The sequence below is a fragment of the Nansenia antarctica genome (genome assembly GCF_963989245.1).
Source record: "Nansenia antarctica genome assembly, chromosome: 9".
NCBI lineage: Eukaryota > Metazoa > Chordata > Actinopteri > Argentiniformes > Microstomatidae > Nansenia > Nansenia antarctica.
Window position 1 is genome coordinate 24644899 of NC_137679.1, and position 23074 is coordinate 24667972.

General features: G+C 43.5%; 2 protein-coding genes across 3 annotated transcripts; both read left to right on the forward strand.

Annotated features, from left to right (window-relative positions):
- The first annotated feature begins 12840 nt into the window (after window positions 1–12840).
- kbtbd4 (kelch repeat and BTB (POZ) domain containing 4) lies at window positions 12841–15950 on the forward strand. Its single transcript, XM_080538918.1, has 5 exons — window positions 12841–12891; window positions 13387–13865; window positions 14127–14268; window positions 14419–14525; window positions 14666–15950. Exons 2-5 carry the CDS (start codon window positions 13407–13409, stop codon window positions 15524–15526), a joined length of 1569 nt encoding a protein of 522 aa, XP_080395044.1. The 5' UTR covers window positions 12841–12891; window positions 13387–13406; the 3' UTR covers window positions 15527–15950.
- Window positions 15951–17344: 1394 nt separating this feature from the next.
- rapsn (receptor-associated protein of the synapse, 43kD) lies at window positions 17345–23074 on the forward strand (the record flags this gene model as incomplete). 2 transcript variants are annotated; one of them, XM_080539272.1, is made up of 8 exons in its annotated part: window positions 17345–17569; window positions 18455–18793; window positions 19867–20025; window positions 20819–20917; window positions 21472–21594; window positions 22056–22109; window positions 22361–22560; window positions 23002–23074. In XM_080539272.1, the coding sequence occupies 8 exons, from the start codon at window positions 17345–17347 to the stop codon at window positions 23072–23074; spliced, it is 1272 nt and encodes a 423-aa protein (XP_080395398.1). The 2 variants fall into 2 exon arrangements, with proteins under 2 accessions (XP_080395398.1, XP_080395399.1); XM_080539273.1 differs by lacking the exons at window positions 21472–21594; window positions 22056–22109 and having other exon boundaries at window positions 17378–17569.

Genomic DNA, 23074 nt, shown 5'->3' on the forward strand with positions numbered 1-23074 from the left:
TTATGAAGACAATTAGTGGAAGTGACATCATAATAATCAATGGGTGGAGGTGACTACCCTAGTGGTCAACATGGGTTATACAGGTAAATATGTACCATGAAACACCAATTATGTACAATAAAACCAAACACCACAATATACAGATATGATTGAAAACAATGTCAACACAAAATTAAAAACAGCTGTATGGCCATACAAAAATTACAGAAATTTAGAATAATCAATTTCTTCATTTAACCCAGGGGAAACCATGGCATTGAGTTTAAAAATCCAAAATGTTTCCCTTTGTAGGAGCAGTTTGAGCCTGTCCCCTCCTCTGCGAGAGCAGTGGACCACTTCCAGAACCACCACTTTTAAAGAACTGGGGCTTCTATGGCCAGCCTGTTGGTAATGCTTAGCCATAGGATATTGGTCATTGGATGTTCTGATGGCATAAACATGCTCTGCGAATCTGTCCCTCAGTCTACGCTTAGTGCGTCCCACATAGAAGCAACCACATCCACATTCCAGCCTGTAAACAACATATGTGGTGTTGCAGTTGGAAAAATACTTTAGCTGGTACCTGAAGCCACTTGTATCTGTGAAGTGCTTGGTTCTGATCATGTGTTGACAATAATTGCAGTGTACACTGGTAATGGCCTTCAGGGGCTGATAGCCAATGCTGTTTGGTTTTAGGCACCATGTCACTACGCACCAGTTTGTCTTTGAGGGTGGGTGTGCGTCGGTATGAGACAGACGGGGGCTCTGGGAGTGCATCATGCAAAGCTGGGTCACTTTCTATGATGCTCCAGTTCTTTTTTATGATGTTGTTGATGCGAGCCGCCTCCCTGCTGTATCGAGTGACAAAATAGATCTGTTTGGGTTTTTGGGCTCGGTGTGATGGTCTGAGGAGGTTAGCTCTCTCCAGAGCTTTGGTTTTGGTGAGGGATTGATCAAGAAGGCTGGGTTGGTAGCCCCGTTGTTGGAACCTTTGATGCATATCACATGCCTTTTCCTCAAAATCCTCTTTCCTGTCACAGATGCGCCGCAGCCTTTGGAATTGCCCAAATGGTATATTTTTGATCAAGCTGGAGGGGTGAAAACTATCCGCTATCCGTGTTGCGGTCTGTGGTCTTTCTGTAAATAGTGGTATGAAGTGACCCTTTGTCAGTTTTGATGATTTTTAAATCAAGGAAATTAATTTCTGTTTGACTGTAATCAATACTCAATCTGATGTTCTCATTTGTGGAGTTGACATACTTGTGGAACAGTAGCAATTCTTCTTCTGACCCCGAAAAAAACAATAAAATGTCATCAATGTATCTGCCATACCATTTAATCATATTATGAAAGGGGTTTGCAGTGCTGAGTATAGAGTTCTCTTCCCACAGTCCCAGATATAGGTTGGCGTAGTTGGGGGCGAAGCAAGCACCCATGGCAGTTCCTTTCTGTTGCCGGTAGAGTTTGTCCTGGAAGAAGAAAACATTATTGTTTAAAGTCCACTCTGTCAGTTGGATCAGGAAGTCAGTAGGGGGCATCATTTCATCTGGCCTACTCTGGAGATAGTGTTTCAGGGCCTCCAACCCTTCACGGTGGACGATATTACTGTACAAGGATTCAACATCCATACAGACCATGTAGCATGAGTCCAGCTCTGTGAGTGTTTAGCTTGTTGAGTGTGTGAGTGGTATCTTGGAGAAAAGAGGGTAGATTGGATACAAAAGGCTTGATGTAGTGATCAACATACTTTGAAGCCGGCTCTGAGATGGTATCATTGTTGCTGATAATGGGCCTTCCTGGAGGGTTGGTGGCATCCTTGTGGACCTTGGGCAGCATGTAAAAAACAGCCAACCTAGGAAAGGCAGGTAGAAGGTAGTCACATTCCTGCTTAGATATCCACTCTTCCTCCATAGCATGATCAACAATGACTCTCAACTCACATTTCATCTTCTCCAATGGGTTGGAAGATAGTGGGGAATAGTATTCTGCATCGTTGAGTTGTCTGTAGGCCTCCAGTTCATATTTTTCTCTCCCCCATACCACAACAGCACCTCCTTTATCAGCACTGCGAACAATCACATTTTCATTATCAGACAACAATTTAATGGCATTACTTTCTTCTCTGGTTAGATTGTTCATGTGTGATTTTTTCCTGTTGTCAAACAACTTGTCTACATCATGGGACACTTTTTTGGTGAAGGCATTAAGACATGCATTGTTGGTCATAGGGTGAAATGTAGACTTTGGTCTGAACAAAGGTCTGGGTGTAGAACTCTGCTCAGTGGATGTAGACCTGTCAGCAATGTTATAAGGGCTCTGCTTATACCACACCTTTAAGTGTAAGTTCCTATAGAATTTGAAAAGATAAACTTTTGTTTGAAACTGATTAGCACTGTAGGTGGGAGCGAATGACAAACCTTTTGACAAAGCTGAGATGCATTCTTTGGAGAGGGCCGTATCTGAGAGGTTCATGACCGTGTCAGCGTCCGGGAGCCAGAGCGCGTCCGTGGGCGTGACTGGGAGCGCAGATGGTAGGCTTGTTGGTGGTAGGGTGGTCTTTTTCCTTCTCCCCCTCCGCGTTTTCCTCTTCCTCTCCCCGCTATGTGTGGCCCGTCTAACAAATATGTTGAGTTGTTTTCCTGGCAATTGGGGAGGTCCTCATCATCACTGCTGGGCAAGTTGAAAGACACTGACCTAGCACGGTTGTGTTTGGGGTGGGGCCCTGATGCGGTGGAGTGGAACGCTTCAATGGTACGTTGAAGAATGGCATTCGTGCACATCTGGCCCAAGGCTGCACTTTTGAAGTGGCACTTAACCAGACCATGCTACGTTACAGGGCAAGCCCACACTCCACCACACAAGTGTCACCGGCATTCATAATGCTCGGCTGAGAGCTAGAATTGCCATTGCAGGTTGGAGCCAAGAGGAGAGCACCATGGCGAAACAGTGAAATAAATCTCCTAAAGAGAACATGTAAGAAAGCTGAGCGCAGATGGAGAAAGAGCAAATTACAGATTGATCAGAATATTTTTAAAGAACATCTATCTGCCTTTAACTTGGCAATGCGAAATGCTAGAAAAAATCACTTCTCAAAGATAATATCTACAAACAAGAATAACCCCAGGGTCTTGTTCTCGACAATTGATTGCCTTGTAAACCCTGCTCCTAAAACTCTAGACGGCGCAGCCTCTGTCACCAAATGCGAGGAATTTGCAGCCCACTTCAGGGATAAGATAACAAATATTAGAATGTGTATTACTCAGGAAAGACTAGGTTTGTGTAGCACCACAGATCCGCCGCCACAGAACATGACTATGAGCATGTTCACCATGATTAGTACGGAAACATTAGGTAAAATTGTGTCACAGCTTAAACCGTCTACGTGTCCTCTTGACCCTATTCCTACCACCTTTTTTAAGGAAATTTTTGAATCTGTGTCTGATGACATACTAGGCATTGTAAATCACTCCCTACTTAAAGGGATATTTCCAGCGGCGCTTAAAACTGCCCTGGTTAGACCCACCCTGAAAAAAAGTAACCTAGATCCTTCTGATCCCAAAAACTGTAGACCAATATCAAATCTCACTTTTCTAAGCAAAATTTTAGAAAAGGCAGCGTATAGACAGCTTCATGAATTCTTAGTCTTAAATAATAGGTATGACCCACTTCAGTCAGGTTTCCGATCATACCACAGCACAGAAACCGCTTTGCTTAAGGTAACAAATGACCTTAGGATAAATGCAGACTCGAAAAAACTCTCGATTCTTGTACTCTTAGACTTAAGTGCAGCCTTTGATACGGTAGACCATTCCATACTTATTGAGAGACTTGAAAACTGGGTTGGCCTCTCAGGTCCGGTCTTGAACTGGTTCAGGACTTACCTGGCTGACCGAGACTACTTTGTAGCCCTTGGTGACCATAAGTCAAAAAATTATAGCACAACCTGTGGAGTTCCCCAGGGGTCCATTTTAGGACCGTTGCTCTTTAGCCTATACATGCTACCCCTCAGTTCTGTTATCAAGAAGCATAGCGTTAACTACCACAGCTATGCTGACGACACTCAGCTTTATATCTCAGTAACTCCCAACGACTACAAGATGATTGACCACCTGATAGATTGTATTGCCGATATTAATATTTGGATGACACAAAACTTTCTCCAACTCAATCAAGAAAAAACAGAGGTATTGATCATTGGCGAGAAAACTGGGAGAGAGAAATTATCTGCACACTTGAAAACACTAGCTCTTAACACTAAGTGTCAGGCCAGGAATCTTGGTGTCATAATTGACTCAGATCTAAATTTTGAAACTCATATTAATAATACTATTAAAACATCCTTTTACCATCTAAGAAACATCACTAAGGTACAATCATTTCTCTCCCAGGCAGACACTGAAAAATTAATGCATGCGTTTGTTACTAGTAGGCTAGATTACTGTAATGCTCTCCTGACAGGTCTCCCCAAAAAAATGATAAATAGACTACAAATGGTTCAAAATGCTGCTGCTCGTGTCCTTACTAGGACCAAACGAAGAGCGCACATCACACCTGTCTTGAGATCACTACACTGGCTCCCTGTCAGTCATAGAATAGACTTTAAGATCCTTTTACTAGTTTATAAATCACTTCACTGTGATGCACCCAATTACATGGTGGACATGCTCATAAGATACACACCAGCTAGACCCCTACGGTCTAGTGGCACGGAACTTTTAATAGTGCCAGAGGCTAGGACAAAGAGATTTGGAGGATCAGCTTTTAGCATATATGCTCCTAGATTGTGGAACACCCTACCTGAGGGCCTGAGGTTGTCTAAAACTCAGGACATTTTTAAGCGTGACCTCAAAACCTACTTATTCAATGTCGCCTTTTGATACTACGGGAGACATTGGACATTATAGAACTAGGATCACTAGGCCATTACACCATACTCGTGTTTTGAGATTTGTGTTGACAGGAAAATGGACCCGGGTGCTGATGAGGCACTGACAAAGACGTAATTTCACTTTACCCACGCAATACCCACTTAAACATGTGTGAGGATACGTAATGGCGTTTTGTGACAGAACTTTCACTTTCATTCATGAAATTCACCCCGTCTGTGTTACTGTTTACACAAGTACAATCACAGTGTGACAGTCAGATGGAGCATTCGGTAAACAACAACAGCAAGGTAATGCATCAGCTGAGTTAAAGAAAACCAACTCTTACCTTTGATGACAGAACATGAGCCGTGTTTACCCGTACCTCCGCCTTGCCCCGCGCATATTGCTATGAATAGTTCGAAGATAGGTGCTTGCACGTTAGGTGCGAGGCTGCTTGGTTAACCCATTAGCGGGAACATTATTAGTTGCACAAAATAGGCTGATTTAATTGACCATGAACATCAGAGACAGACATTACGAATGTTCATTTAAAATACTCCGGAAGCCCGAAGTCCGGAAAACCGGAAGTCGGAAGTCCTCAGCATAATGCATTGTCTGCAATACAACCGGAGATTCAGGACGCACATTTGTGCGCCCTGGCCAAGAAATAGAGACAGCCAATTGGAGCGCTGCTACAGCTCACGTGTAAGCGAAAAGTATTCGTCCTAGCATAGACTTGCAATGACCGGCGCCCCGCGTTCTCCCCCTATGTATTTTAACAGTGAGTTTTACACACACACACACACACAGATAAAAATGTTTATTGTATTGGAGGATTTTTAATGAATGCTGATAGGCGCCGACAGAATATCAGCCGCATTTTGTGAATAAACAATGTTTATTTAAAAAAAAAACGTTTACAAATCGCAACTAGGAAGTGAAGGTGGGGGCGGCGCCCCAGCGCCCTCTATCGGCCAGCCGCCACTGGCCTATGGGGTTGGAGCCCAGGCCAGTGCAGCTTAGAACCCGACCTGTTCCCTTGCAGGACTATGCCACATCCTACCATACTTAGTCTCAGGCCTAGCAGTTCATGGACTTGGTTGTATGGGTTTGTTCAAGTGGGGTATTAGGGCTTATCTTGCCATGTTCTTTCTTTCTTGGAGGGGGGGGGATGTTATGTTTGATAACATAGGTTATGCTATGCTTAGTTTATTACACATCGCCAGTAGGGGCGCTATATTCATTACGTGACTCAAGCGGTTTGAGGTTTGGTCTTGGAGGGTGGGAGAGTAGGGTCCATCTGCGCGCATCAAATCCATCACCCGGAAATGTGTTATGCAAATATGCAGGCGCGGTATGATGACGTATGGTACATCACATTTCCGGGTGATGGATTTGATGCGCGCAGAAGGATACACTAGGAGTAAACCATGAATCGCCTTACTACGGCCTTACTACGGTGGAAACTACGGAAAAAACTAATATGTAGAGTACAGTCCTATCAATTGTTCGAAAAGGAGTAGGAAGAAGCCTGTCCTACCCCTGTTTATACTTAACAATTATGCTTACATTATATAATCCAATTAATTAATACATATATTTCAGTATCATCCGTTCTAATACTTTTTCACTTCATATTTTTGACATTAGGAACAAGTTATTAGTGTGATCACGATATCCGACCTCATGTACAATCCTCATAGCTTTTTTCTGTAGTGTAATCAATGGGTTTAAAGTGCTTTTATATTCATTTCCCCATATCTCCACACAGTAACTCAAATAGGGTAAGACAAGACAACAATATAGAGTATACAACATCCTCTGTTCCAGAATATTTTTTGCCCTGCACAATACTGCAATACTCCTTGATACTTTGGATCTAACGTATCTTATATGAGATTTCCAACAGAATTTACTGGGCTTAAAGTGCAGACTCTCAGCTTTAGGTTAAGGGTATTCACATCCAAATTGAAGGAAGGGTTTATGAATTATAGCTCTTATGTATAATAACCAAAAGTAATTAGACAATTGACTCAAAAGCTGTTTCATGGGCCAGTGTGGGCTATTTATTCCTTCATTATTTCTTTATCAATTAAGCAGATAAAAGGTCTGAGTTGATTCCAAGTGTGGCATTTGCATTTGGAGGCTGTTGCTGTATACGCACAACATGCAGTCAACAGAGCTCTCAATGCAACTGAAACAGGCCATCCTTAGGCTGTAAAAACAAAACAAAAATCCATCAGAGAGATAGTAGGAACATTAATACTGGCCAAATTAACTGTTTGGTACATTCTGAGAAAAAAAGAATGCACTGGTGAGTGTGATGACATGGACATGCATGGCTTCCAATGGCACTGGGTCACTAGTGTTTATTGATGATGTGAAGACAGAAGCAGACAGATGAATTCTGAAGTGTTTAGGGATATTCTGTCTGCTCAGATTCAGACAAATTCAGCAAAGTTGATTGGATGGTGCTTCACAATACAGATGGACAATGACCCAAAATATAGTGTGTAAGCAACCCGGGACTTTTTTAAGGCAAAGAAGTGGAATATTCTGCAATGGCCAGAGTCAATCACCTAATCTCAACCCAATCAAGCATGCATTTCACTTGCTGAAGACAAAACTAAAGGCAGAAAGACCCACGAACAAACAACTGAAGACTGCTGCAGTAAAGGCCTGACAAAGCATCACAAAGGAGGAAACCCAGCATTTGGTGATGTCCATGTGTTCCAGACTTCAGGCAGTCATTGCCTGCAAAGGATTCTCGACTAAGTATTAAAAATGAACATTTTACTTACTGTATGATTGTTAATTTGTCCAATTACTTTTGAGCTCCTGAAAATAGGAGACTGTGTATAAACATAGTTGCAATTCCTAAATGTTTCATACAATATTTTTGTTCAACCCCTTGAATTAAAGCTGAAAGTATGCACTTCAATTACATCTTGATTGTTTCATTTCAAATCCTTTGTGGTGGCATACAGAGACAAAATTATGGAAATTGTGTCACTGTCCAAATACTTCCAGACCTAACTGTATATAAATAAAAGAATGTCAATGACCCCAGGTGTGGGACTTTATTAGGTCAAACACAATGTATAGGTGTGTTGCAACACAAATGCCCAAAAAAGTGTACAAGGGATCAAATCAATTGTATATACAAGTTTTATTTGTATAGCGCATTTCTTACAAGATGCGACTCAATGCGCTTCACGTAATGACAGATGTTCAGTGTCCAGTGTAGTGTTCAGTGTTGTGTCCAGTGTCCAGTGTAGTGTTCAGTGTTATGTCCAGTGTCCAGTGTAGTGTTCAGTGTTGTGTCCAGTGTCCAGTAGTGTTCAGTGTTGTGTCCAGTGTCCAGTGTAGTGTTCAGTGTTGTGTCCAGTGTTCAGTGTTGTGTCCAGTGTAGTGTTCAGTGTTGTGTCCAGTGTAGTGTAGTGTTCAGTGTTGTGTCCAGTGTCCAGTGTAGTGTTCAGTGTTGTGTCCAGTGTCCAGTGTAGTGTAGTGTTCAGTGTTGTGTCCAGTGTAGTGTAGTGTTCAGTGTTGTGTCCAGTGTTGTGTGTAGTGTAGTGTAGTGTTCAGTGTTGTGTCCAGTGTAGTGTAGTGTTCAGTGTTGTGTCCAGTGTAGTGTAGTGTTCAGTGTTGTGTCCAGTGTCCAGTGTAGTGTTCAGTGTTGTGTCCAGTGTCCAGTGTAGTGTTCAGTGTTGTGTCCAGTGTCCAGTGTAGTGTTCAGTGTTGTGTCCAGTGTAGTGTTCAGTGTTGTGTCCAGTGTCCAGTGTAGTGTAGTGTTCAGTGTTGTGTCCAACCCCCAGTGGTCAGACACGGACAGCTCCGTTGGTGGCCAGTCGTCCCTCTGCTCGGGACCACAGCTCAGCGCCTGCAAAAAGTCAGCTCTCAAAAACAAGAAAACAAGCAATAAAAATAGGGGGATAAGTAATCGGTAGACATCTGAGAATGTAGCTATTGTGAACTTTTAAATTACATTAAGTGGTTGAAGACAACGCAGCGTTTTTTAGCCCTGCCAGCTGTACATCTTATATGCATAACTGCATTTTGTTGTTGGTACTTGTACTCAGCAATGACAATAAAGTTGAATCTAATCTAATATCTCTCTAATATCTCTGATAACGCTAAACCACATAGGATTACCCAATTAGCCAAGCCAGATGAACAAAACTACGTGCGAAACAGCCGCGTAACACATGCAACAACAACCTAAATAATAAATACACATCTGAAAACTATAACATGTTCATTAATAATATTTCGAAATTCTCACCTGAGCTGCATTTGCCATTGTATTTGTAATTCTTCTTCTTCTTCTTCTTCTTCTTCTTATCAATTGCGTGTTCAAATTATTGTTCGTTAAATGTCCTATACAATGTCGCCGTGTTTTTAAAATCCATTTAAGATCCTTCAAAATCTCGCGGTTTCTCGCGGTTTCTTTTACCGACGCGCTTACGATGACGTGGCCCATTCCGGGTGATGGATTTGATGCGCGCAGATGGATACTATTCATAGCTTTCATGTGACGTCACAGCATAGTGGAAACGCCCACCTGACGGGCAAAAGGCACTTTTTGCGGGCAAAACCCACGGGCAAAACCCACTTTTTGCGGGTTAATAACTTTGATTTCCCGTGGGTTAGGAAAATAATTCCAACGTGTCCGGAAAGAGGAGGAGCCAGGGAATCCAAAAGTTTTTGAATGGAGTCGATCCTCCACTCCTATCACAGTGGACACAGCAAGGAGCGAATTAGCGGTAGAACTCCCGAACGCCCGGTTGATCGAGTTTCGTATTAAAAGTATATGTTCTCGGGGTTTCAGCGCGGTGTGTAAGGGCTCAAAATGACCGTATACTGATGGTGAATTTAGAGAAATTAAAACTGTGTTTGTAGCACCTCCATAGCCGGTGTTATTCACGGTCAAAGCCGGTCAAGGAGGCACCCTTTGCGGCTTAATAACTTTGATTCTCCGGGGGTTACGGTAAAAATTCCAACGTGTTCGGAAAGAGGAGAAACCAGGGAATCGAAAAGTTTTTGAATGGAGTCGATCCTCCACTCCTATCACCGTGGACACAGCAATGAGCGAATTCCCGGGTAGAAATATCCCCTCGACCCGCTGTCAGCGGGAGTTCCGTCCAGCAGCGGTAGAACTCCCGAACGCCCGGTTGATCGAGTTTCGTATTAAACGTATATGTATACAACAACCTGTAGCGAATACCCTGGCAATCTAACAATTATATTAGAGTGTATAATGCATAAACTGGGCATAGTCATGGTCTTTGCTTGGCTGGCTGGTTGGCTGCATTAACCTGTTGTTGTTACTTGTATGTTCATTACGTTACTTCAAATGAATGCCCCCTAAGTCAAATCCATCAACTGAAGATAACTCGTGAGTTTAGAATGAGAAGGTTCTATCTCCGTTTAGAATGATAAGGTTCTATCTCCGTTTAGAATGATAAGGTTCTATCTCTGTTTAGAATTATAAGGTTCTATCTCCGTTTAGAATGAGAAGGTTCTATCTCCGTTTAGAATGATAAGGTTCTATCTCCGTTTAGAATGATAAGGTTCTATCTCCGTTTAGGGTAGTTCAGAGATATTGAGCGTCAAAGTTTTGACATTCCATTATGTTTTGTGAGATGGAACCTTTGTATTTTATTAACCGTTTGCGTCCACTCGCCATGTTGCTATGATACTTTTTGCCCGTCAGGTTGGTGGTTGCTAGGGAAGAAACCACGTGACTGAAAGCTATGAATTGAGAGGCACTGATTGAGATCACTTCTTCTTCAGGGCAGGGCAGGCTACGCAGTACGCAGGCTAATGTCGCGCAGCTGCTGCCTCTCTGTTGGACTCCGGTACTGCACGTTACTCACGATTTTTTTTTTTTTTTTTTTTTTTTGGGAAAGTAAAACATTCGGGGCTTTTCAGAAAACATCCGGGGCTTGAGCCCCAGTAGCCACCCCCTAGCGCCGCCACTGCTAGGAGCCCCGTCAGTCGTGATGCTGGCAAGCTTTGACCAGTCCAGGTCCAACTCTTCCATGGTTTGGCATACTTTGCTGAAAATATCCTCCCCCGTCAAAGTCCCTTTGAGACTTTGGAGGGCTGCCAGCTCCTCGCACATCTCAAAGTTTGCGCTAACTCCACGAATAAAAATGAACAGCTGCGCTGTGTCTGCACGTCCAGTGCTCTCATCCAGTGCTAATGAAAAAAAGTCAAATTCTTTCGTCTTCTGCTGCAGCTGGGCATATACATTACCCCCGATTTCTTCAATGCGTCTGGTGATTGTACTCGCCAACAGACTCACGGCCTTAAAGACATCTTTCTTCTCGGGACACACCTCCTTCGCGACAGCATTCAAACATTTCTTGACAAACTCTCCATCAGTGAAAGGTTTACCGCTGCTTGCTATCAGTTGAGCAACCCGAAAGCTGGCCCGAACGGATGACTGGTTTAGCTGAGCTTGGCGTACAAATGTATTCTGCTGAGCTAACAGTCGCATTTGGCCTTGCAAGCTATCATACTTGTCTTTGTGACGGGATTCATAGTGTCGGCGCAGATTGTATTCTTTGAATACCGCCACCGCCTCTTGACAGATGAGACAAACAGCCTTTTCTTTGCATTGAACAAAAAAATTATCGTTTGACCACTGCAGGTAAATACCCTGCATTCTGAATCAATTTTTCTCTTACCTAACCTTTTCGCCATTATTCCATTCTATTTGACAGGGGCGAGTCTAGGATTCGCGTGGCCAGACTGAAAAAAAATTCATAATGCGTCTCTGGTATTGTTCAGGGGGCCGGGCCAAATGTGTGCCGTATCCGGCCCACGGGCCGTAGTTTGGGGACCACTGCTATATATAAATGATAAGTGTCTGACTTAATGAAGCTTGTTGTCTTTGCGGATGACATGTAGACAAGACAGAGTACAAGACAGAGTGAGACTTACCTGAGTAAGGTGACTGAAGTACATCTTATTTAATTTTCTGCAATTGATATTTATGTTGTATATGGATATTTATGTTATATTTAGCTGTAGAAAGAGATTCTAATTTTGTAAATGTGTAATACATTTTAAGGAAGGGGCAGGACTAGATACGTTTTCACTTCCTCCTGTCCCCTCCCGAACGAGCAAGTGTAAATTGCACAAGATGAATTTGTGTTGGATAACGTTTTCATATCAAATCAAATCAAAGTATGTGACTGTTGTGTTGTCAGAAGACAGTGTAACATGTGTAGTATATTTTACTTAGACACACACAGGCATGGACTTTATATGGTATGGGCCTGTTCTCCTGACAAGGGGGGTTTTATGACACCTTGTAAACACATCCTTTGTCTTAAGGGCCATATGTTTTTGCCTCAGGAAGTGCTGTCCCTGTTAGAATGACTTCCTGTGAATCTGACCTGAACTTTAACCTGGAATGACTTTTAGGCCAGGGTGACATCATATTGGGGTCTCCTACTTTTCACACCTCAAGCATCTATACAGTGAAGGTGATAGGCCATTGTTTGTGACTGTATTTACATACTATTGTTTATAAATAAGGGAGTGGGCCCAAGGGGAGCTCTCTCTTGTCTCTTCTCTGGACCACGCAGCTCTCTCTCTCTTCTCTCTCTCAGACCAGAAACCAGCTCAACATTTTTGTACCTGTAGCCTACTTTGTTTCAATAAATAGTCTTAAACTCAGAATTATTTTCGTGATCCATAACCAACAAGAAGATATTCAACACATGTATTGGTGGAACGTATTGGTTAACTGCAGGAAATACATCCGAAAGGATTATGATGGAGGGAATGAAAAGAGCAGGACTGACAGGAGCAAGGGCAAGGTCATACTTGAGTGTGGTGGATGTGGGCAAGGCAGGAAGTGTCTGGTCAGCTTTCTTATGCGAACAGGACGGATAGTATCTGACAAACCGGACAATGTAGGAGTTAACTAATTCCAGAAGAGGGCAGTAATGCAACACCAAGGATGCACGCTGCCGTTAAACCCAAAAGAAGAAGAAAGAAGAAGAAGACGGGGGGGAAAAAGAAAAAAAAGGTAAGCAATGAGATTATAGTTGCATTTGCATTTTCTAAATCATTTGTCTAGTCTTGTATGACACTCTAACTGCTTTTGCTAGCTAGTAAGCCAATGTTGCGCTGTAGATTCAGTCAGTCAGTCTATTCGTTGATTGGCGAAGTCAACTAGCTACTTCAATGTAGCCAGCTTGTTGAGATCAACTAGTACGCATCTTTTGTACATTGCTATATTAAGCCTAACGTTTACGTTAAAAAGGCACTGTGATAGACGTTGTGAATCATTTAATGTGACCTAGTTAGACTGGGGCTAATCACCCAGAATCTCATATCTCGATTGAGATCAGACTCTCCATTTAAATGGAGATTTTGACAGACTAACACGTTAGCTGCTTGCATCATTCTGAATGATCCTACATTCTGGGAAGTTCTGCTGCTTGCCTTTTTTTCTTCCGTAAACCCTCAATGTTTCAATAACATCTAATCTCTTTCTGTTGTGTTCATGCATTATCCTCAGATCGCTAACCTACAGATGAGATGGAGTCCAGTGAGGATGGGCTCAGTGTGGGGGGCTCAGTGGGAGATGAGAACTACTTCATGGGATATACCTTTACCGATCGCTCCCACTCCAGCCGGGTGGTGAAGAGCATCATGGACCTTTGCCTAGAGGACGGACTGTTTGCTGATGTCAACATCACAGTGGATGGCAAGGAGTTCAACCTGCATCGCCTGGTGCTCTCAGCCCAGAGCAGCTTCTTCCGCTCTATGTTCACCTCCAATCTGAAGGAGGCACACAACCGCTGCATTGAACTCAAGGATGTCAGTGCATCAGTCTTCCAGTTGCTAGTCGACTACATTTATCATGGAACCATCAAACTGAGGGTGGAAGACCTCCAGGACACGTATGAAATGTCAGACATGTACCAGTTAACTGCCCTGTTTGAGGAATGCTCACGCTTCCTCTCACGCACAGTGGAGGTCAAGAATTGCCTGCAGGTGATTGGCTAGTAGCGATAGTTTACACATCGTGTCATACAACAAATCATTGCATTTGAATGAATGAGTTTACCATTATGCTCTATGCCTTTTCATGTAATTAACATAATTAACCTAGATGTGAAATCTGTCAAAGTGTGTTACCCTATCAATGTAGCTTGTGTAGCCTACATCTGTCTGCCGTCTTGTTGTGCTATACATTCATCAGCACAGCTTGTGGTGTTCAGTTATTCAGTTGATCACTCTTTCCTCCCTCTCCAGGTGATGTGGCTGGCAGACAGACACAGTGACCAGGAGCTGTACACTGCTGCTAAGCATTGTGCTAAAATCCATCTGGTTCAGCTGCATCAGACTGAAGAATTCCTCAACCTGCCCCTCTGCCTGCTCTTGGACATTTTAAAAGGTTTGTGATTCATCCAATAGGCTTCTCCTCCCACCTCAGCTGCATGCATACCAACAGTGTGTTCTATATGTCGACTGCTTGTCTTAATACTTGAGATCCAGCAGAGTCATGCTGTGATGTGTTCAGAAGTATTTACTTTGCTTGTTGCAGATGGCGTCCCGACCTCTCAGAACCCAACCGTGTCCATTCAGTCCTGGATAAATCACAACAGGGTGGAGAGAGAGGAATTCGCTAGTGTTCTTCAGGAGAGCCTAAAGGTAAATTATATATGTTTTTTAAGTAAACACACAGCTGGCCTTCTTCCTTTGTGGTACCATAGATTAAAGAGATGTCCAGTAGTATTTCAATTTAGTGATTATTTTCTTTTGTCTCTAAATCCTCTCCCCTGGGCCAATAGGAAATTGGTGAAAATGTCCACATCTACCTGATAGGGAAGGAAGAGACACGCACACACTCACTGGCTGTGTCACTCCACTGCGATGAGGATGATGCCATCAGTGTGAGTGGCCAGAACAGCTTGTGTCATCAGATCACTGCAGCCTGTAAGCATGGAGGGGACCTGTACGTGGTTGGTGGCTCCATCCCCCGTCGCATGTGGAAGTGCAACATGCATACCATGGACTGGGAGCGCTGTGCCCCGCTGCCCAGAGACCGCCTTCATCACACCATGGTGTCAGTGTCCAACCAGGATACCATCTACTCCTTAGGGGGCAAAACCCTGCCGGACACACTGTCCAAAGCTGTCATATACTACACTGTCAAGGACAACATGTGGACAGAGACCAGCCAACTGGACACGGCTGTGTCTGGGGCGGCAGGGGTTAACCTGGGAGGGACCATCTACCTGCTGGGAGGGGAGGAAAATGACATGGACTTCTTCACCAAACCCTCCCGCCTCATCCAGTGCTTTGACACAGCCACTCAGAAGTGCCAGATGAAGCCCTACGTGCTGCCGTTTGCTGGCTGCATGCACGCTACGGCCCACATGGACCTGATCTTTGTAGTGGCTGAGGGGGACTCCCTAGTGTGCTACAACCCTCTGCTGGAAAGCTTCACGCGCCTGCGCTTCCCTGAGGTGTGGAGCTGTGTGCCCTCTCTCTGGAAGGTGGCCAGCTGCAATGGCTGCATATACGTCTTCAGGGACAAGTGCAAAAAGGGCGATGCTAACACGCTAAAGTTCAACCCTGCCACCTCTGTCGTCACTGTCATCAGGGGGATAAAAATTCTCCTCACAAACTGGCAGTTCATATTGGCCTGAACATTTCACTCATTGTTGCTGATGGCAGACCTCCCTGAAATCATGTTAGAGTGTTTGGTTTTCTGCAAATGTATTGGTTTTGTTGTAGGTGTTGTGGTTTAAATCTTCCATACTTATCCAATCATAAGAACACAGTTCTTGCTACAGTTTTGGTTACAATTGGTGGTGGTATGGATACTGAACTAGTCATTGTTTTCTGTGCCCTGCCTGTTTTCTGCCACATGCATGAACAGCTTCAAAATGACATCATGTTTTACATTTCACCAGTGTCAGTGTAATGGCCTCACTCAAGGTCCATATTTCCCCAAACAGATATAATTTTAGTTATCATTGTGACAGTCATTGTTACTGGTCTACATAAGAAAAACAATGTGGTGATTAGCACTTAGCATAAAGGTGTTGTAGCTTATTGTGTCTAAAGATTAATGTAAAATCCTGTTTGTGTGCATACACAGGACCAGTGGGGATGTTTTGTAACTTTATAACTTTCCATGACTAATTCCTAAAATTGTATTTTCTTGCTGTTCATGTACATTAAATGTATCAATTATACAGTACATTTGTGTATCTCTTTTGATGAATTAGCTGTTGTAAGATGTTCTGATATTATTAAGTTACTAGCCTTGTGGACAGTGATGTTTAACTGTTACCACTGTACTGTAATACCATTTGAATGTTTTAGTGAGTTTTTAGGTTATGCTTTGTGTTAACACAAGGAGTTATGCAATGACAAAAACATGACTTTTAACCTTAGAGATTTATCTTGGGAAAGGTAACCCATCTTGTGAATGGCAAGGCGATAAAAGCGCCTATTTGTATCCCTGTAGAGGATAAAAGGGGCCGAGGGGGGGCTACACTAGGGGGGGCTACACTAGGGTGGCCAATGGTCGGATCCCATTGATGTGTTTCAGGAGGCTGTGCAGCTGAAACCCAAGCTCAGTAACATGTCGGACTTTGTGAACTATTCTGAGCATCAGTTGCTGACGCCGAGATGAGGGGTGGGGGTTGTAGGGGCACATACTGTATGTTCCTCCATAAGGCCCACCCACAGGAATTGCCAGCCACTACGAGCACCGTATGACATGCAGCGCCTCAATGTTGTGAAATAACTCTGTTTATAGACGCTTCTCACAGTTCACAGACCCACGTGAGAGAGACTGAGGTCAGATCCATTTGTGGGTGTAATTTTCTCTGTATAAAGTGTTGTGATGTTAGCATTTTATTCCAGCATTTGGTCCAAGGGTTGTTTTTTTTGTGTGAGGAGAGACATGTAAGAGACTGTTGTGACCTTGGGATTTTCAGAGGGCAGAGCAGGAATCCTGCTGGGACACATGCTCCAGAGTGACAAGGCCATCTGCTGTAGCGCCAGCATGGGGAGGGAGGTGGTGGGGGGGTGGAAGCAGGGGCACTGAGAATTCCTTTCACTGGGGTGTGGAGGGAGTAGATATTCTGGGATATCACTGCTAGCACTTCGAGCAGAGACGTGTTTCCTTAGCGTTTTTCGAGCAGAATTGTAAAGGAGACTTGTGAACACTTAAAGGTGGGGGAGATCATTGTTAGGTCAAGCGGAGGGACACGTTTGCCTTCACCCTCCATCTCTCCCCTAAGTGATGAGCAATGAAGGTCTTTGTTCGTTGTTCCTTTAATATGGTGGATCCAGTTTCCCAGTGTACCCGGAGCTGAAAGAGCTGGATCTGGGAGGCCTCCTGCCTCAGAGCTCTCAGTGGATCATCTTCACAGAGCTCTTTTGAGACGTAATCTGTGCCTGGCAAGGATTTATGTTCTTGCTACTCCACTGAAAGTAAACCACCTAAACGGATGAATATTTTTATGAGGCACCTTGTAGCTGAGATGGGGCAGGACCAAACCAAGCAGCAGATTGAGAAGGGCCTAAAGCTGTATCAGTCCAACCAGACGGACAAAGCCCTGCAAGTGTGGACGAAGGTGTTGGAGAAAACCTCGGATCCTGGGGGGAAGTTTCGTGTGTTGGGTTGTCTCATCACAGCCCACTCGGAGATGGGGAAGTATAGAGAGATGTTCAAGGTAAGAAAAGTCCCTTTACTGTCCATTGTGCTCGACTCTGTGAGGATACTAGAACTATTGGTGGATTCTATTGAGGATACTAGAACTGTTGGTGGTAATACTGTTTTCAGTTGGTGGTTTTGATATTGCGAGAGGTTAGGGTTAAGATGATGTGATTATTTGATCCATACTTACCAGGCTACAGTGGGGTTGTGAATGAGGTATCTGATGAGGGGAGGCTGCTCTCATTAATGATGTGTTATCATCGGTGCCAGGAAGGGAGAGAGAAAAGCCACATCCTGTGACTCTGTCATGACAACATTTCAATAACATTCACATAACAATGGTACTGTATCAGTGGAGGTAGAAATCAGAGGACAGGCTCACCGTAATGCATGAGATGGAATGAGGAATGGTATCAAACACACATCCTTGATACCATTCCTCATTCCATTCCATGAATTACAATGAGCCCGTCCTCCGATATCTGCCTCCACTGCACTGTATCAAGGGTTTCCTCTGCTATCCTAGTTGAATGGTGAGGACGATGGGTTAATTTGTCGCTTCCGCAGGATATGGAGCAAAGTGAGCGCCTTGCAACCTGAGCTTCAATGTGGGGCGTCTTGTTGACATAAACCTCCTTACTCACCCAGTCTCTCTACCCCCTGCTTAGTGAGGACTTCATTAACATCTTACCATGCCCCCCCAAAAATGGAGAGCCTCACACTTTCACTTAGGTCTCAAATATTTTCCAAATCTATTCATTGATTTGACTGTAGATTGCAGCATTTCCTCTATTCCACAATTCTATCCTGTTTAACTTGTTCTTTTTATATATTCATAGTGATATTTGCCAACTTTCATCTTTGTTCATTCCTTTAACTCACCTACACTTTGTGCCTACAGTATGCTCTGGCTCAGATAGACACAGCTAGAGGGATGGAGGACCCAGACTTCTTGACAGAGGGCTACCTGAACATAGCACGCAGTAATGAGAAGTTGTGTGATTACCAGAAAACAGTCTCATACTGTAAGACCTGCTTGAACATGCAAGGTACCACTGTCAGCCTACAGCTGAATGGTCAGGTGTGTCTGAGCATGGGCAATGGGTTCCTGGGCCTCAGTGTCTTCCAGAAGGCCCTGGAGAGCTATGAGAAGGCCCTTCGGTACGCACACAACAATGACGACAAGATGCTTGAGTGCCGGGTTTGCTGCAGTCTGGGGAACCTTTACGTCCAACTCAAGGTACAGTGTCATGGAGCAAAGCACAAGTTTACTTGGCCTGTGGGACGACAGTAGTGATGGCCTAGTGATTGTGATCAAATGCAAGAACCCCTAGGGCCCCAATTTGCATGTGCAATTTCTTTTTTTAAATTTAGGCTGAGAGTCTTCTGAGTAGAGGGTATTCTGAGTTATAAGGTATTTATTTTTGCCCTGCTCAGCACTATTTGCTGAATCATATTGGGGCCCCTAGTGGTAGGTTCCTCTTAAGTTTCTCTATGCTGCTCTCAGAAATGGCCCTAATCGCCTGACTGCTCAGTGACACTGCAGTAACTAGTAAATGTCAAAGTCAAAGTGGGTTTATTGTCTGCGAGCAAAGCAGTGAAATGTCTGGTATTCACAGGGCCTCAGAAATGTCATACACAATACCATTAACTCACATATAATATACAATAGCTTACCAAATGCTAAAATACATCCTAGGCAAGGCAAGGCAAGTTTTCACTCCATCTTATTACAGATTGGTAATGCCCTGAACTGAAGTACTGTAACTATAGTGTCACTACACAGAGATATGGGCCAACTTTGTGTTCTTAATGTCAATTGTGACAGTCACATTTTCAGCAGTGTAATAACACCAATCAAACATTGACAGCAGTTATCATGTAGCATGTCTTGCACTGCAGAGGCTGACTGATCAAGGTAGGCCAGACATAGGCTTGTGGATTGTTGTCCCCTTGACACTGGAGATTTGTCAGACTAATCCCTGGATTCCCAGGGAGGATTGGTTTCAATGAGGTTGTGATGAGGTGGTGTTCAAAGAATGCACTCATATGTCAAGTTACTTTGTGAAACAAAAAATAGAATATGCTCCCCTAAGTCTTTGAAATGCTCACTTGTGCTTTATTGAATTCCTACTAGTAAACTAATGTCCAAAGTTAGAACATTTAGAAGAAGTAAAGTACATATCAATAATGTAGTGTCAGATATCTTGGTGTTAGTGAAGGGGGACATCATCTGTGTTGGATGCTATTATCTTTTTTGACTAGTTAGTTAGATACCGCTTCACTTCTACTGTACATTCTGTGTCTTGGCAGGACTATGAGAAAGCCCTGTTCTTCCCCTGCAAAGCAGCAGAGCTGGTCAATGACTACGGCAAGGGCTGGAGCCTGAAGTATCGTGCTATGAGCCAGTACCACATGTCTGTGGCATACAGGAAACTGGACCGCCTGCCAGATGCCATGGAATGCTGTGAGGTATTGTTTACTAGTGTCTCAGAGACAACTCCGGCCCAGACCTCAATGACAGGATTCATCAGCAAACAAGTGAAGTACAGTAGGTCTTCTAACAAATCAAGATGGCAGTTTATTTACCAACCATGGTGCTGTATATACCCTGTCTCCAGGGCTGCATGTGATGTTGGGGCTGTACTATTGACAGGTGCAGCTGGCAGTTGGTGTGTTGCACAGGGGCCTTAAACACTGACGAAAATATGCTCAGTGAGGTGATGGTTTGAAGTGTTAATGAAGAGAGTGGCTTTAGTCTTAACTCTGTTCTAATTATGTACTGTGGAGAGAAATACCTTGATGCCATTGCTTTGGACTGCAAAAGTCTTAGTGTAGAAGCTGAGCAGCGGGAGAGGGTTTTGGATTTATCACTTCTGGGGAATACATTTAGCTACACAATGTATTCATCCTGTCATACTTCAAATGCCACAGTCCAAGTACAGAATCAGTGAGTAAAAACAAGGTCAACAATGTCTCAGTTTTTCCATCAGCAGCTGATTGTGTCAGAACTGTACAGTACATATGCCAGTACATATATAGAAAATATGTGTTATAGGCTAGTTGCTAGTTGGTGATCACTAAAGATAAGATCAGAATTAGTCATACATTCATAAAAAGACAATGCACTGTCCCCCTGAACTTCTAAAGCAAAGAAAAACAGCTGTGAAAAACCCCAGAGGGTAAAAACAAGGAGGTTACGGTCAGTAACTGGTTTGTTCTTCAGAGGTATGCCACTCTAAACTGTAACACATGTACTCCACAGGAATCCATGAAGATTGCTCTTCAGCATGGGGATCGTCCTCTTCAGGCTCTGTGCTTACTAAACTTTGCTGATATTCACCGCAGCAGAAACGACGTTGATGTACGGTGGTGACACTACTCCTGCATGTTCAGTTAGGGACACAGTGTGATGTCACAGTGTGCTGTCACAGTGTGATGTCATGTTCATGTTCATGCCGGTTGAGAGAGGACGCTGGCGTTGCTTGTTCGCCGCTTCTCCGCCCGAAATGTAGCCTAGCCTCTAGGTGTAATTGTAGTATACAGAGTAGATTGTCCTACGTCTTTGAGTGTCTAGAAAAGCGCTATATAAGTCTAATGTATTATTATTATTATTATTATTATTATTATTATTATTATTATTATTATTATATGTATGAGATATTGAGCCTAATGCTAGGATCCCAGAAGCTCAGCAAGTTCTCAGTAGGTCCTTCTGTATATGGAATGTAATTTCACTGCTTATAACATAGAAGGAGATTGTTCCATCTAATTCTATCTAAGTCCCAAAACCATCTAATATCTATAGTGACATTGCTAATAAACACTATACATTATTTAGATCACCAAAATATCCTGGTAGTTGAAGAGGCAATACATTGCTTCACTTTAATATGTGCTCTTTCGTCCTCTCTTCAGAAAGCATTCCCTCGCTATGAATCCTCAATGTGTATTATGACAGAGGTTGGAAATCGCCTTGGACAAGCACAGATCTACCTGGGCGTTGGGAAGTGTTGGCTCCAACAGAAAGAACAAGACAAGGTTGGTTGATTTATTATGATCACATTAATCTCTCTTACAAGCATTCTGCAGCACATGGCTGGCATACAGTATGCACAATTTAATGATGGCATTTCATGATTATATTGATTTATATGATTGATTGAAATTAAGGTAAGGCTAGGCAAGTTTATTTGTATAGCACATTTCATACAACAGGGGCAATTTAAAGTGCTTTACATACATTATTTAAAAATACAGCAAGAGGAGCATAGTAAGAATATAAAAATTCCAAAGTTTGCAAGTGATATTTGAGTGATACCAAGCCAGGGAGCACTCGGCCTAGACCAGTTGCTCCGGGGCGCTTTAACCCTTTTCTGACACTATTATTTTCATACAATATTTCGTAACACCATTCTTTTAGCGCCCCTTGTGAGTGGAGGTACACTCAGTATCTCCACAATGCTCCTATTGATGTACCTGGCCTTCCATCTATCTCCCAGGCTCTTGATTGTTTGCAGCGAACACAGGAGTTGGCGGAGGCTTTAGGCACCAAGGTACAGTACTGTGCAGCTATTCCCCAAGTTAACAATAAATCATCATTATTATGAGCATGTGAAGTTATGTCCTCTCCTGTGTTGACTCTAAGGGAGGCTGGTGGAGGTAGAAATGGGGCTCATTTTATGGATGCGTGCATGGCATGGAATGAGGAATGGTATCAAGCGTGTGTGATTACCATGAGCCCCTCCTCTTTCCTACCTCTACCAGTCTCTCCTGTGTTGACTCTCCCTCTGCCTGTGTCTACTAGCTCCTAACACTGAAGGTGCACTCCCTGAGAGAGGGGATCTACCGCAGCAAGGAGCAGCAGGAGGAGCTCAGGGAGCAGGTGGTCAAGTTCCTGCAGTGTGTGGAGGAGCTGGAGCTCTACTGTGGAATGTGCGGCGAGTCCATCGGGGAGAAGAACCAACAGCTGCAGGCCTTGCCATGTTCCCATATCTTCCACCTCAAGTGGGTGCTCTTGCTCATCATATTAGGCCTGGGGAGGCTGGTGGTGGTAGAAATCTGAGGACAGGCTCCTTGTAATGCATGGAATGGAATGAGGAATGGCATCAAACATGTGAGGAATGGTACAAAACTACTCCACACGTTCCTTATTCCATTCCATGCATTACAATGAGCCTATCCTCCTGAGCCTGCACCAGCCTCCCCTGTAGCAATGTAATATGTAATGTAATATGAGGTTCTCCAGTTTAACAGCAGAGGACAACTAGATAGTTCTGATATAATGTTTATCATTACTCATTGAGCTGTCAGTAGAGACAAAACACACACTTTCTGTAAAAATCATGCCCTAATGTTTTGCAAACCATTTCAGAGTGGTTTGCAAAAATGCTCTGAAGGCATTTAGAGAATTTGTTAAAGTTAACTCAGGGTGTTTTACTCCCTCAGATGCCTGCAGACAAATGGGACAAAGGGCTGCCCTAAATGTCATCGTTCCTCTGTGAAGCCTGGATTCGTGTGA